Source organism: Equus caballus, chromosome 2, assembly GCF_041296265.1.
Source record: "Equus caballus isolate H_3958 breed thoroughbred chromosome 2, TB-T2T, whole genome shotgun sequence".
NCBI lineage: Eukaryota > Metazoa > Chordata > Mammalia > Perissodactyla > Equidae > Equus > Equus caballus.
Genome location: NC_091685.1, coordinates 12,509,765 through 12,524,779, shown reverse-complemented (window position 1 = coordinate 12,524,779; position 15,015 = coordinate 12,509,765). Strand labels below are relative to the sequence as shown.

The 15,015-nt window shown below is 36.2% G+C and overlaps 1 protein-coding gene across 16 annotated transcripts in view; it reads left to right on the top strand.

The window, feature by feature from the left end:
- MAST2 (microtubule associated serine/threonine kinase 2) overlaps window positions 1–15,015 on the top strand; it is a 210,942-nt gene that overhangs the window by 112,656 nt on the left and 83,271 nt on the right. For 2 of the 16 annotated variants that reach the window (XM_070260033.1, XM_023630725.2), the window contains exons 1-2: window positions 10,414–10,747; window positions 13,296–13,490. The exons of 11 other annotated variants lie outside the window; for them this stretch is intronic. In XM_070260033.1, the coding sequence (XP_070116134.1) occupies window positions 10,698–10,747; window positions 13,296–13,490 (245 nt within the window). In that variant the 5' untranslated portion in view covers window positions 10,414–10,697. Of the gene's footprint in view, window positions 1–10,413; window positions 10,748–13,295; window positions 13,491–15,015 lie in introns of those variants that run through there. 3 more of the 16 variants (XM_023630737.2, XM_070260035.1, XM_070260036.1) reach the window with 3 other exon arrangements.

Here is a 15,015-nt window from a genome sequence, read left to right as displayed (position 1 = left end):
CTGGGATGTCTCAAAAACAGTTTAGGTAGTAAAAATATACTGAAAGCTTTATTTTATTGTTTTCTATATTTAGAATCTGATTGAGGAAAGGCAAAATTTTAAAGAGTTGTTAGTGAAAACACTGTAAGATAGGAGTGTTGGTGCTCGAGAAACAACACCCAATTACTTAACAAAAGTGACAAAACATTTAAAAATAAAAATAGAAGGTAACACAATTTTGAATCACCGCAGCTTTTTCATGAGGAACCTTAGTTTGTTTTCTTAAATAATTAAGGATGTAATAAGTCAGCATAAAGCAAAGAGTTATTCTACAGAAAGACACAAAATATTTGCTAACTGGGCATATTACACAGAAAAAAAGAATAACCTTTTAATATTGTAGGCAAAGGCAATAAACAGTAAACTAAGGAAACAGGCCCATCAAAGTTTGAGCAAACTTTGCTAAGATTTAACCAGTTCATAGCTTTTCACACTCATGGCATGGTATTATAAACCACGGCAAACAAAATTCGCTTTCCAAATTTTGTTCTTTGTTATTCTCCTTCATATTCTAGAACATATTTACACTTGAGGACAGTTCTTAGGGAGTCATCAAGGTCAGATTCAATTTCATAATAATACTAAGATGATATTAACATGTAATGCATTTATTATGATCTTCAAGTGAACCAATACATAAGCATTTAAAAGTATCTCAGATCACCCAGCCAAGCCCACTCAACCCACAGAACCAAGAGAGTTAATAATAAATGTTGTGAGGCACTAAGTTTTGGGATTATTTTTTAAGTAGTGTTTTGGACTGAATGTTTGTGTCCTCCCAAAGTTCATATGTTGAAGCTCTACTCCCCAGTCTGATGGTATTTGGAGGTGGGGCCTTTGGGAGGTAACTAGATTTAGATGAGGTCATGAGAGTGGGGCACCCATGATAGGATTAGTGCCCTTATAAGAAAAGGAAGAGAGACCAGAGCACTCACCTGCCCACCCTCCATCCCTCCTTTTCTCTCTGTCTCTCTCTCTTAATCTCTGCCATGAGAACACAGTGAGAAGGCTGACGTCTGCAACCCAGGAAGTGGGCCCTCACAAGGAACCAAATCTGCTGGCACCTTCATCTTGGACTTCCCAGCTTCCACAACTGTGAGAAATAAAAGTCTGTTGTTTAAGCCAATAGAAAAAGTTTCAGTTCCCATTTGTAGTACAGTTATTATTGATAGTTATAACCCATAGAAATAAGCTCTTTGGGATCCTCGCAAAGTTTTGTTTGATCAATTTTGATAAATATAATCACCGTGTAACTACTACCACAATCAATATATAGAATATTTTTATTGCCCCAAAATATTCCTTATGTAGTTATACAGTCAATTCTTCACCTCTTCGCCCCAGGCAAAGACTGATGTGCTTTTTTGGTGCTATAGATTAGCTTTGCCTGGCAGAATTTCATGCAAGTGAAAATCGTACGGTATGTACTCTTTTGTATTTGGCTTCCTTCATGTTTCATTGCTTCTGTTCATTTTAATGCTTAGTATTTCCTTGTGTGAAGATACCACTATTTGTTTGATGGATGTTTGGGTTGTTTCCACTTTTTGGATATAGTGAATATAGTTTTATGACCATTCATATACAAGTCTTTTTATGGACATATGTTTTCATTTCTCTTGGGTTTATACCTGGAGGTGGTCTGACCATAAAGACAGTATCCTAATCATTGCTGCCACCAATGGGAGTAACTTATCAGCCATAAACAAACCTAAAACAAAACATGATTATATAGAAAATTAAAATTAGAAAATTAAAGACTCAGCAAACTTCAGATACACCTCTGGGAGCCAACTTCACATTGCCACTTTGGATTTACCTCTGGAAGCCAAGAAAAGACATGCCTGGACACCCTACTTGTGGTGCACTTCTCTTGTGTGGTTCTGTGAGATGAATCCATTGGGCATTTTGGTGGAGAACTTCCTCTAACACTATTAACAGGTAGCTTTCCAAAAAAGATAAAGTCATGGCTGTCATCCAGATATAAGATGAAAACATTTTAAAGATTAAGAAAACAACACATCATTAATGAGGGAACCAGACAGGTGTTACACCAGTTCAGTTTTTTCAGTTCTCAACTTTTATATGATTGAAAGTTGGCAAAATATCAAAGATAACAATTGAATTAATACTTCACCCATCTAGATGTTCGTTTGTTTGAGTAATTAAGTAAAGGCAAACAATAAGTTATTAAAATGTTCATAGTTTTCCTTGGCTTTATTTCAGCCAAATTGCTACATTGTAATCAAGATTTCTTACAAATTGTGTTATTTTTCTTTCAATTTTATCTCAGTAAAACTGGGAAAAAAGAATGTAAAATATCTCAGTAATAATTATTTCATATTGATTATATACTAAAATGATAGTTTGAGTATACTGGGTAAAATAAAATATATTAAAGTTTTAGAAATTGTCTTATTTGACAACAATGCCAAATTAACAAGCTTTCTTGAGTCATTTTATTTCTTAGGTTTTAAAAAAAATTTAAGTTCTGTTTGGAGGATATTTGTTCTGCAGCAGTAAAAATTGGAATTGACAAAAAAAAGTTCTTAAAGCAATACATAGATTTAGAAATGAACCATGAATTTTACACTTTGTAATGGAGTCTCATGATAAATTATTGTTGTCACAGAAGATATTACACAATATTTTAATATCTTATAAATTGCTATCACTTATATTGCAATTTTGCCATCTCTTGAAGTGATATCTAGGGCCATATAACATTTCTTAAGTTTTTCTTTAATGTTTTTAGTGCTAGGATGTTATAAAGAAAACCCAAAATAGCAATTTGTTCAGACTAACCCTTGATCTGTGATGGTCTTAAAGTAGTCTATAGAAATCAGTTTGGGATTATTTTTTGGTAAATCTTCTTCATAGTCATGGTGAACATACTCTAAAGCGGCCTTGATTGTCTCCTCTTCTTGGTGTTCATACTTTTGTGTAATCCTACTCCCCTGAGTGTGGGCAGTACCACTTGCTACTAACCAGTAGAACATAGTAAAGGTGATGAGATACCACTCCTGCGACTATATTACGGTATCTGTGATTTTGTCTAGTTAGTAGACTCGCCATAGAGACCATCTCTACTGGCTTGATGATGTAGGCAACCATGTTGGGAGAGCCCATGTGGCAGGGAACTATGGGCACCTCTAGAATCTGAGGGTGGCCTACAGTCAATATCCAGCAAGCAGCTAAGGCGATCAGTCCTACAGCCACAAGGAAATGAATTTGGCCAACTATCCCACTGAGCTTAGAAGTGGATTCTTCCTCAGCCAAGCCTCCATATGAGAATGCAACCCAGGGAACACGATGATTGCAGCCTTGTGAGACCCTTAAGCAGAGGCCCTAACTAAACTGTGCCTGAATTCTTGACTCACGGAAACTGTGAAATGATAAGTATGTATTGCTTTAAGTGGCTGTGTTTGTGGCAATTTATTATACAATAGAAAACAAATACATCATACAAACATATTTTTTCCATTTTCTTTAGTTTTCTTATATTTTCTTGCAGTGTCTCTTTCATTTTATCTGCTGTATGAAAACTTTTGACTAAAATATTTTTAATCTTTTAAAAAATGAAAGAGCCAAAGAGTGAAACTTAGATTTCCTTGTTTTTTTGCCCTCCTACTTGTCAAATGATAAACGTATGTTTAAGTTTGTAAAAAACTACCACGTAATTCTCCAAAATGGTTGTACCATTTTATACTCCCACCAACGATATTGAGAGTTCTAGTTGGCCCACGTCCATACTAACACTTGTTATGGTCGGACTTATAAATTTTAACCATTCTAGTGGTTGTGTAGGTTATCTCATTGTGGTTTTAACTTGCATTTCTCAGATGAAAAGTGATATTGAGCATGTTTTTCATGTCCTTATTGGCTATTTGTATATCTTCTTTTGTGAAATGTGTGCCCCAATCTTTTTCCCATTAAAAAAAAAATGAGTTGGGTTTTTTTGTTAAAGAGTTGTAAGAATTATTTACATATCCAGATACAGATCTTTTGTCAGATATAATGTGACTATTTTCTTTCAGTCTTTAGCTTGCCTTTTCCTTAGAAAGTTGAGTGGAATGTTATCTTTTAAACAGCAGAAGTTCTTAATTTTGATGTTGAATTTGTGAGTTTTTATGATTAGTATTCATATTCTGTCCAGGAAGTCTTTGCCTATGCCAAGATCATGAAGATTTTCTCTAAACTTTTCTTCTAGAAGTTTTGTAGTTTTAGCTTTTGCGTTTGGGTCTTAAGCCCTTTTGAATTAATTATTTTATGTTTTTTAAATTGTAGTAAGATATATAGTCATTCATCACTTAATGACCAGGATATATTCTGAGAAATGCATACTTAGGCGATTTCATTGTTAATATGAACATCATAGAATGTACTTACACAAACCTAGATGGTATAGCCTACTACACACTTAGGCCGTATGGTACTAATCTTATGGGACCACTGTCGTATATGCAGCCCACCATTGACTGAAACATTATGTAGCGCATGATTGTGTGTGTGTGTGTATATGTGTATATATAAATATATATACATAATACATGAAATTTACCACTGAGTTGTTCATGTTTTTAAGTATACAATTCCGTGGCATTAAGTTCATTCACAATGTTGTACAACCTTCACCACTATTTCTAAAACTTTTTATCACCCCAAGTAGAAACTCTGTACTCTTTAAGCTGTAACTCCCCATTCTCCTCTTCTTGCAGCCCCTGGAAACTCTTTCTGATTTCTCTCTCTATGCATTTGCCTGTTCTAGGTACTTCATGTGAGTGGAATCACACAATGTTTGTCCTTTTACGTCTGGCTTATATCACTCACTATAATTCATATTGTGTATATCTTAAGTCAGTTTTGGTAAGAATTTTTTTGAGCTGTGTCCATTTTATATAAACTATCAGCATAAGTTGTTCATGCTATTTTTGTTATTCTTTTACTGTCTGTTGATCTGTTGTGATTTCCCATCTTTTATTCCTAATAGTAATTTGTGTTTTCAAATCTCCTTTGCTTCTTGATTTGTCTTAGCAGAATTTTTATTAATTTTATTAATATTTTCAAAGAACCAACTTTTGGTTCTGTTAATTTTTTCTGTCACTGATTCCACTTTTATTTTTCTTTATTCTTTTCTTGTATTTTGAATTTAATTTGCTTTTCTTTTCTAAGTTTTTAGTGTAGAGGCATAAATTAGTGATTTTAGATCTTCCTTTTTTTTTTTTTTCCTTTTTCTCCCCAAAGCCCCCCGGTACATAGTTGTGTATTCTTCGTTGTGGGTTCTTCTAGTTGTGGCATGTGGGACGCTGCCTCAGCGTGGTCTGATGAGCAGTGCCATGTCCGCGCCCAGGATTCGAACTGACGAAACACTGGGCCGCCTGCAGCGGAGCGCGCGAACTTAACCACTCGGCCACGGGGCCAGCCCCATAGATCTTCCTTTTTTAATGTAAGCATTTAAAGCTATAAATTTCCCTCTAAGCACTCTTTTAGCTGCATACTATAAAGTTTGATATGTTGTATATTCATTATAATTTAATCTAAAATATTTTCTAATTTCCTTTGTCATTTCATCTTTGACTCATAGATTATTTAGAAATGTGTAGTTTAATTTCCAAATATTGGGGAATTTTGTAGTTTTTTTCATTGTAATTGATTTTGAATTTAATTCTCTTGTGACCAGACAACATAATTTATAGAATTTCAGACTTTTGAAATTTTGTGAGACTTCTTTTATGGCCTAGCATATGGTCTTTCTTGATGAGTGTGCAATGTGTGTTTGATTAGCTACCCTAAACTGTAACCTGTGCTTCTTCAAGCTTAATGGAGCTACTACTGCATTCTGCTTGAGCTCTAGCTCTCTGTGCCACTGTAAGAACATTGTTCCAGGCAGGGAGCTGGGAAAATTGGGATGTTTCAGCATTTGAGTTTTCCTTCTTTTGGATTTGCATTCTTGCGTTGCCTTTTCCCAGTGCCTGAAAGCTGTTGCCTCATATATTTTGTTCAGTTTTATGGTGGTTTGCAGCAGAACGGCTAGTTTTGTTTTAGTTACTTTGTCATAGTTGCAGGTGAAAGTTTGACAGTCTTAATGCCTAAAATTAAGTTTTTTCTTTAGTTCTCTCATAAGTCAAAACCTATATTTTTTGCATCAAGTTCATTTCTACTTCCTCGTTTTCTTTTTCAGTTAACTCAACAATATATATTACAAAGTTAGTTGTTTAACATGACTTTATCCCTCTTGTAATCTATAGAACTGAGTAATAATTACTTTTTAAAAGTTAAATTATGATTTTTTCTCACTTTATTACCAATTAAATTATTAATTTCATTTACGTTTTTATCCGTGTCAGTGACCGTGTTTCATCATTTTTTTTCATTTTTTATCCATCTTACATGTTCATCCATTTTAGCATCAAATTTCAAAGTCATTTACATTACACCTATAAATTTTTTATTGTATTCTGTGATTATTTTACTGTTATACCACAGGAAAAAAAAATCTTTGTATTTGGCTAAATATTGGATAGATAATATTATTTTAGGAATAATCACACCAGCATTCTGTATCGGCATTTACTTCTCTTGGAATACTATGGCTTATTTTCTGTTTACTCAATCTTTTCTTCAGTGTTAATGATTGTATGTGTGCTTTCTGTGTGTCACTGAAGTCCATTCTCTTTCATTAGCAGTTTTTTTCAAATTTAAGCAGATCAACTTATTTATAGATTTTGTTTCTTTTTTCTCTCCTAAGCTTCACTTTCTTATTTTTCTATCTCTGTCATGATCACAACTTGTACTTGTTTATGATGATCTATAGGATTTTAAAAAAATGTAATTGTATTCAGAGAGTAGCAAGTTTGAATATATTTTTATCAAAAATAAAAAGTGTAAAAAATTGAAAATTTTCAGTGCTTTCAAAGAGTTTTCTTTTTAAATATTCAAAATTACTTAAATAAGCTAAATTTAAAAATTTTATGGTTTCTACATATATCTGAGTACATATTTTTATAAAAACAAAATGTAATTTTAGCATTAACTGTTCAACTATTGGTATAAAAAACTGGTCTCTGGCCTTACGTATGTTATGTCTAGACTTGCGCATAAGTACGTTTACTAGTAATATGAATTCCTTAATTCTGAAAAGTGTTCCTCAGGTGCCATGTGCTCTGTTAGGAAGACTGAGCTAAATTATGAGTATCTTTAGAACCATGAATCGGAACAGAAAGAAATCAAGTAAATGCATGTTTGGCTCCAACTTGGAAACAATACTTGTATTAGCCAAGAAATCTATTATATTTATGTTATCTGAGAGGAAGGATTTGACAGGTTAACTAATTTGTCTTTTTGCTTACTTCTGAGACCTGTGCTACTCACTTTCTAATCTCAGGCAGAGTTCTCTCTGAAGTTTCCAGCTTCACAATCCATAGTAGCAATCTGGCATAACTGCCTTTTTTAAAAAAAGACTTCAGAAGAAAGATGTGGACAAGTGTTTTCCTGGGGTCTGAACAGTGGAAGTCACAAGAACGGATTTTTAGGGCTTTGCTTTCCCAGTGCAGAATGCCAGATCACAAATTACAGGGGCAACCCCATTTCTTTAATACATTGACTTTTCGTGTTTTTTTTATTTTGCAGAACCTCTAAAGTGCCCATGGCAGAGACCTTTCTTGCCTGGCTCCAAGGGTGGTAATGCAGTCAATAAATAGTTGTGTGAATTAATAAGAAAAGGTAGATGTTTTGTTTTCCATACTGCAAATTGTTGAGTGCTGTCACCAGTCTCAGGGAAGTGTTGGAAGTGTTAAGCTTTCCTAATACTGACAGGAATATTGGCACAAAAGGATTCTAATGCCAATAAGTGTAAAGAAAGTACTCTGTCTGGGGATGTGTTAATCTCTAGGAGCAAAAGTGACATCTTCCTTGGGTCAGATGAAGGACATAAGATATGACTCTCATTCTCTAAAAATCAAACAAATATTTTCTGACTTTACCATTATTTAAGGAGCTCCATGCTCTCTCTCCTCTCCCCGTTTATAATTGCAGAACAGGCTAGAGAGAATCCATTTGCTATTGTTGTCAGAATCTTATACTGAAGGAAATTATAGCACAACAGTTCCTCACATTGATTCTAGAGATGAATTCAGTTCACCAACTTGGCTGAAGACAGGACTACTTCTGGCTAGTATAATCATATGTAGGGTAACTAGGTGCAAACATATTGAGGAAAGGGTATTTTCTTCTTTACCACTGGTATGATTTTAACCTCTCTGTGCTTTTTTTCTTGTTAATAATGGCAATAATAATAGCACATATATCATAGGGCTGTGATGAAGTCCTGGGTATTACATATAGAGTGCTTAGAATAGAACCTAGTAAATAGTAAGTACTTATAAATGTTGATTGCTGTTATGTCATATTGTTATTATTATTATTATTCAGTTGCCTGGGGTTGGGTATAGAGAATAGAGAATATTGGTTAGAAACTTAGGGGCCAACCTTAACTGCACAGCCTTGGCTTGGATTGGGGGTAGACTGCAGCTGGTCTCTTAGTTGTGGGAATGTGGGCTTTTGTCACTGATGCTGATATCATCACGAGACTTTCCCAAAGTGGACTCAGGACTGGTTGAGAGGTGCTAGATTTCTGAGAGAGCGTTTCCATTTTCATTAGGACTTAGAACGGGGCTTCTGAAGTAGGAGCTGTGAGAACCAAATGATTGGGCTGGTACATGGAAAGGAAGAGTGACTGTCTGTAGCTACTAGGTTGGTGAGTTTGCTTGGGTAATTAGAACAGTGGCTGTCAAACTTTTTAGACTGTGACCCTTAATAACAAACAGATTTTACATTGGAACCCATCGCATGTGTTTACACTTGTATGTTTGTACGTATTTCAGTAATAGATGTCACAAACACCTAAATTTCACAAAAAATTCTTAACCCTTACTATGTGTGAAGCACTCTGATATTTGTCTTTCTATTCTGTTTTCCATTTAAGAAAATATTGGTCCTGACTTTCAAATTGATTTCATGACTTACTAAACAGTTGTGACCTGCAGTTGAAAAAGCATTGGTTGGAGTATGAACTAATCCTTTGAATGTTATGCTAGTAAAACAGTTTGACATACTTTGTCATCTGTATGAATGAGAAGAGCCCATCAGAGTTGGCAGGTGCTCTGAAGCAGGGGACCAGGACTTTTGCTAACTCTTTGGCTCCCTACCTGTGTTTAGCTCCACAGTGTGCTTGATCACTTGGCTCTCTTCAGGCCAGGCTGTTTCTGTCAGATGGTTTATTATGTGTTTGGGCTTCTCTCCCTCCTTTAGATTGAGAGCTAGCTTCTGGAGGGCAAGACCTATAATAATAGCGAGCACTTTGCTGTCTTACATATGTTAGTCTTCACCACAACCTATATATTAAGTACCTTAATTATTTTCATTCTACAGATGGGGAAACTGAAGCATACATAAATTAAGTATGTAGTTTAAGTAGCTTACCATTCATTAGAGTTCTTCTGCAGCTTACCTAAGTGTCTTGTGTAACATCTGCCATATCAAGGATATTATTTTATCTGATTATTTATTTGAGGAAGATTAGCCCTGAGCCAACATCTGCCGCCAATCCTCCTCTTTTTGCTGAGGAAGGTTGGCCCTGAGCTAACATCTGTGCCCATCTTCCTCTATTTTTTGTATGTGGGATGCCTGCCACAGCATGGCTTGATAAACAGTGCGTATGTCTGCGCCCAGGATCCGAACTGGTGAACCCCAGGCTACCAAAGCAGGGCGTGCTAACTTAACCATTACACCACCGGCCTGGCCCCTGAATGATTTTATTAATAGTTACTGGATGAAATTAAACTAAATGGTTTCTGTGCTTATTTTCTTAATTTTCCTTATGACTTTTCTCACCACAAGATTATTCAAGTGATTAGAGAGTAATAGAAATGGAATAAAAAATAATCCTGAATTTTGTCTATAGGAGGAGTACAGAATTTACTTAAATTGATCAGATTCAGAATTTGAATGATGACTGCTTTGAACCCTAACATTAAGACTCTGTCATCTTCCACCAGGCCTGGGTTTGAGAATGAATAATGTTGCAGAAATGCCAACATATTCTTAGCTCATTAATTTACCAATTTGAGATCCTTAATATGCTTTCTACCAATCCCCTACCCGCTGCAACAGCTGTTCTAGCCTGGCCCACGCCTCTTGAGTTAATAGTATTTCTGTCACAGGGTGAGTTTTCAAGTTGGTATGTACAATTTCTGCCAGAGTCTTCACTGCTGCCAGACCTCAGGGTTGGAGGTTGCAGCTGATTGTGGGGGAGGGAGTTTGGTACTTGTCGCTGAGGAGGAACAAGGTACTCTCTGGGGCTCTGATTTGTTGCAGGCTGAGTGTGAATGATGTCAGGCAGATCAGAGGACAGCTGATTCATTTGGGATCTGGGACTCCTCACTCTGTCTCACTGCTGCCTCCCGGGCTCTTAGGTCTTTGGGAGTGAGGGTGGAGGGGGGTTCTGAATATCATGTTTTTGAAGAAAAGTGCTTTGATTTTTCTCTTAAGTTTGGGAAGCTTTTGTAAGTTTCCTTTGGCTTATAGACTGCATACCCCTTGTGTGAGAGAACTTCCTGCCAAGACTCCAGTGTGAGAGGGCAGAAGCTTGAGTAGCCAGGAAAATGATGAAACGGAGGAGAGAGAGACTGGGAGCACCATGCCTGCGGATTCAGTAAGGAGGCTGGGGTCTCTGAGTGGAAACTGGCAGATGTCAGGAAAAGTACTAATGCCAACTAACACACCTTCATTTGTTTGGATAAAGACTCTGCTTTGGAGATGCCTGTCAGGAAGAGGGCTGAGCTGGCTTCATAAATTCAAGGTCAAAACAGTGGTCCTTGGCAGGGGCACATGGGGTTTCTAATTCTGAAAATTGAGTTAGATGTCAGTTTAGGGGTTCTTAGGTACTTGGGGGAACTGGGTTAACCGTGAAGATCGCTTTTTTCCTGGCTTGAAAATGAATGTTTAGAGTTAGTGTCAAAGCTGCGAATACAAGCCCCATGAATGTGAGAAACAAATGGAAATGAAAGTATCTCCTCTTTTGACTAGAGAGCGTGTTGTATTTCTGACCCTGGCCTGTCAGCTCAGGACCTCAGATCTGCCCTTGCAGATCCAAGCCTGAGTCCTTTAGGGTATGACCTGAATTTTATTTCTATGTTGGCCAATATAGAAATGTACTTAGATGAGGATTTCAAAGCTGGGGAATGGAAGAAGCCTTCCACCTCAGGGTGGCTTTCCAAGAGCTGCTCAGGCTTATTTAATGAAGAAGTGCTCAGTGAATTGTTCAGCAAACTAGAGAACCAGGGAAAGAAGTGTCCTAGAATCCATTCCACCTCAGTGACCGTCTTGAGCTACCTTTGCATAACTCACAGGGCAGAAGGAGTGCACTTCAGCTTTTCTTCCCTGAACGTTAGTGCTTCCCTGAGACAGCGTGGACTTTGAGTCATTGCCCTTCTGTGTTAGTGGATGCTCATCGATTGAATTAATGATTCTACCAGACCTTGGAAAATCAGACTTGTTTGAAGTATATAATTGGAAGGATTGGCATACTTTTAAAAAACATTCCCATACTAAGGCCAGAAAGTTAAAGACTTTAAAAAAGAAGCTTCGTCAACTAAAGTGTCATGTAAAGATGACTTATTAGCAAAATTGAAATTTTTTAATTGAGTTTGTAGTTTAAGAAAACATAAGTGATCGAAAATCGTGCTCTCCAAATGTTGGTACACTGTATTGGTAATCATTTTATCTGTTTAGTGACTTGAATTTAGATTAGGAAAATTTCCCCCGAGGAGCTGGTAAATAGTTTATAAATCTCTGCCTTTTTCAAACAATCCTTTTTAGACTCACCTCAGTATATAACCAGTTTGCAGAGTGGTGATTAGAAGCAAAAGGAGAATGAGATTTGGTTTTCATAGATTTTTATAATTCTTATTATATATTTATCAAAATGGCTAAGCATTATTTTATGTGATAAGATTTAAGTCTCCAAAATTTGGTATAAGCAATATTATTCAGATTAACAAGAACTTAGTGTCTTAGTGTGTGTTCTAATTCACTCTTTCTTATATATACTAGGGAACTTATTTTTGAAATAGTTCTTTAGAAAAGTGAAAATTCTTTTTGAAGTGAGAAATTAATTCAAATTAGTATTTTTAGTTCTCGTAATTTTAAAAAAATATATTGAGTTTGTGGAAATTTGGGCATGCCTGTAATTTTATATGTTTGTCTGCCCTCCACTTTCCGAGCCTATTATATCCTCATATTGTGTACTCATCTGAGAAATATGCTGAAACTAGCTAAAGGGATAAGTATGAAGGTAAAGATTTCCTTTGAATATACATAATTAAACACAAGTAGAATGTCACCATATCCATATCCAAGCAGTCAGCAATAACAATACAGGAAACTAACATTTTTAAACAGATTAGGTGCTTATGTGATACTTATTTTTTTGTCTTGGAAATAAAATATAATAGTTTAATATGGTATTTGCATTGAAAGCCACGCTGTTACTTCAGCAAATTAAATGCTGTGAATCTCTCAGTTATTTTTCATCATCTGTGACATATCTATCAGTGATCAACAAAGTAGAAATCTATATTTACCATCTGTCTATTTTCAGTGTAGTGATCTTATTTACTTAATAGTCTTTATTAGGACTTAATGCATCAAGATGGTTAGATTGTTTTTAGGGGAAAACAGTAACCTGGAAAACTAAAATTTAAGTAGAAGCAAAATCTATTATACAGAGTTAAATGACATTATTTGATATACTCATTAGGCAGAAATTAGCTAATTAAATTGGTGTTATTGTAAATATAATCCAACAATTTATAAACAAAAATTTATAAATTTATTGAGAATGTTTATTTTTATGGACATACACATCTCTCTAGGAAGTTTTAGTCACTGGACACAAAATATTACCTATTGCTTGCTAACTGATGAGTTGCAGTAAATTTGCAATATTTTTCCTGAAGCCAATTCTAAATACTTTAAATACCCAAAGCTTAAACTTTTGGTTTTAATTCTGTGGATTAAGTTTTAGTCTCGAAGGTCATTCTTTGCCAGTATTGATACTGAGGTATGATATTTGAGAATGATTTTTGACTCTTTACTTTTTGTAAGCCTCTTTGCCTAAACTAACCCACTTTGAAGATGTTTCTTTTTGGTTGAGAAATTATCACTGACTTTGTTTTCTTCTACTGTTGGTACCTTGTCAGAATCTCTGCTCTTTGCCGAGGATCTGAAGTAAACCAGCACACGTTTTTCCCCACATCGGCTCCAGCCCTATCTCTCACTAAAGTCCCATTTAGTGCTGATTGTGTTCTGGCTACTTCTCCTCTTGCCTTTTTCCTGAACCCACAAGCCCATAGCAGTCCTGGCAGTCCCTGTTCCAGCCGCCCACTGCAGTGGAGGTAAGGAAACCTACTGTGATGTGAATGTGGGCCTCAGTAATTGCTTCTAGCCTGATAGGTAAAACCCAAACCTTTCTCTTTAGTAATGGAGAGTAACTGAGTAAAAGTCAAGGCCCTGTCACAGAGAAGAGTAAAAGGAATTTCACAGATCTCTGCTACATTCAAAATTTCAGGAGAAAGTAGGGTAGCATAAGTAGTTAGATATTTGTGTGCCCATCCTGTTGGACAGTCTTGTGACCACCCCAGTGGAGAAGCATAGCATGGCACAATGACAGAGCTCTCTAAAGGTTAAATAGGCCAAACACCACATTTTACACAGGAGGAAAATTTGTTTCTAAAACAAGTTAAGTGATTTGTTCACGTTGCTGAAAATAACCCTTTCCCCATTCCTTTCTGCCTTCCTTTTCATATATTAAACATTATTTGAGTACATACTATGTGCTGGGCACTGTTTTAGACATGGAGAACAAAGAGTGAACACCAAGAGATAAAGTTCCTGCCCTGAGGGAGCTTAGATTCTAGTGGAGGGAAGCAGACAGGTTAATGAGTAAATATATAACAGACGGATGTAAGGGTGAGAAAATACAGCAGGATAAGAGGAGTAGGGGTTGACAATATATATAAGATGGCTCAATGATAAGTTGACATGTGAGCAAAGACCTGAAGGAAGTCATGGAGCCAGAGTAGAGGTATCTGAAGGAAGTGTCTCAGACAGAGACAACAGTAAGTGCTGCAGACGTGGTCTAAGAGCTTTCTTCGCGTGTTCTTTGTGCAGTAGAGTCCAGTAAAGCTGGTGTGGAATAATTTAGGGAGTGAGAGGTGGGAAATGAGCTCTGAGATGTAGGGAGGAGCTAGATGAAGTAGAACTTTAAAGTCATTATGAGAATTTTTGTTTTTAGGCTGAGTAAGATGAGAAGCCATTGGAGGGTTTAAAGCGGAAGAATGTCATGATCTGACTTAGATCGAAAGGATCGCTGGCTATAGGTAAAAGGCTGCCGGTATAATCTAGGTAAGAGACAATGGTTGGTTGAAGCCATAGTAGTGCAGGTGGTAAGAAGTGGTCAGATTTGAGGATGTATTTTGAAGGTAGAATTGAAAGGATTTATTGATGGATTAGATGCAGAGTTTGAGAAAAAGATGAGTGAAGGATATCTGAAGATTTGGGGCTGAACATTTAGAAAGTTGGAGTTACCATGAACTGAGACTGGGAAACTGCAAGCAATAGCTAATTAGATATACAGTTAGAGAGATGTGAGGTCTGGGCTAAAGATAAATAATTACCAATTGTCAGCATTTAAGTGAAAGAAATAGATTTATGAGATCATCCACTGAGTGACTGTTGATAGAGAAAGAAGAAATGTTAAAGGATTGAGCCCTCGCACAATCTGACTTTAAGAGGTTGGGAAGACTAAGACAAGCAAAGCAGAGATTGAAAAGGAGCAGCTCTTTAGGAAGGAGAAGAACCAACAGAGAGGTATCTTGGAAACCAATTAAGAATTTTTTTTCAAGAAGGAAGGTATGGGAC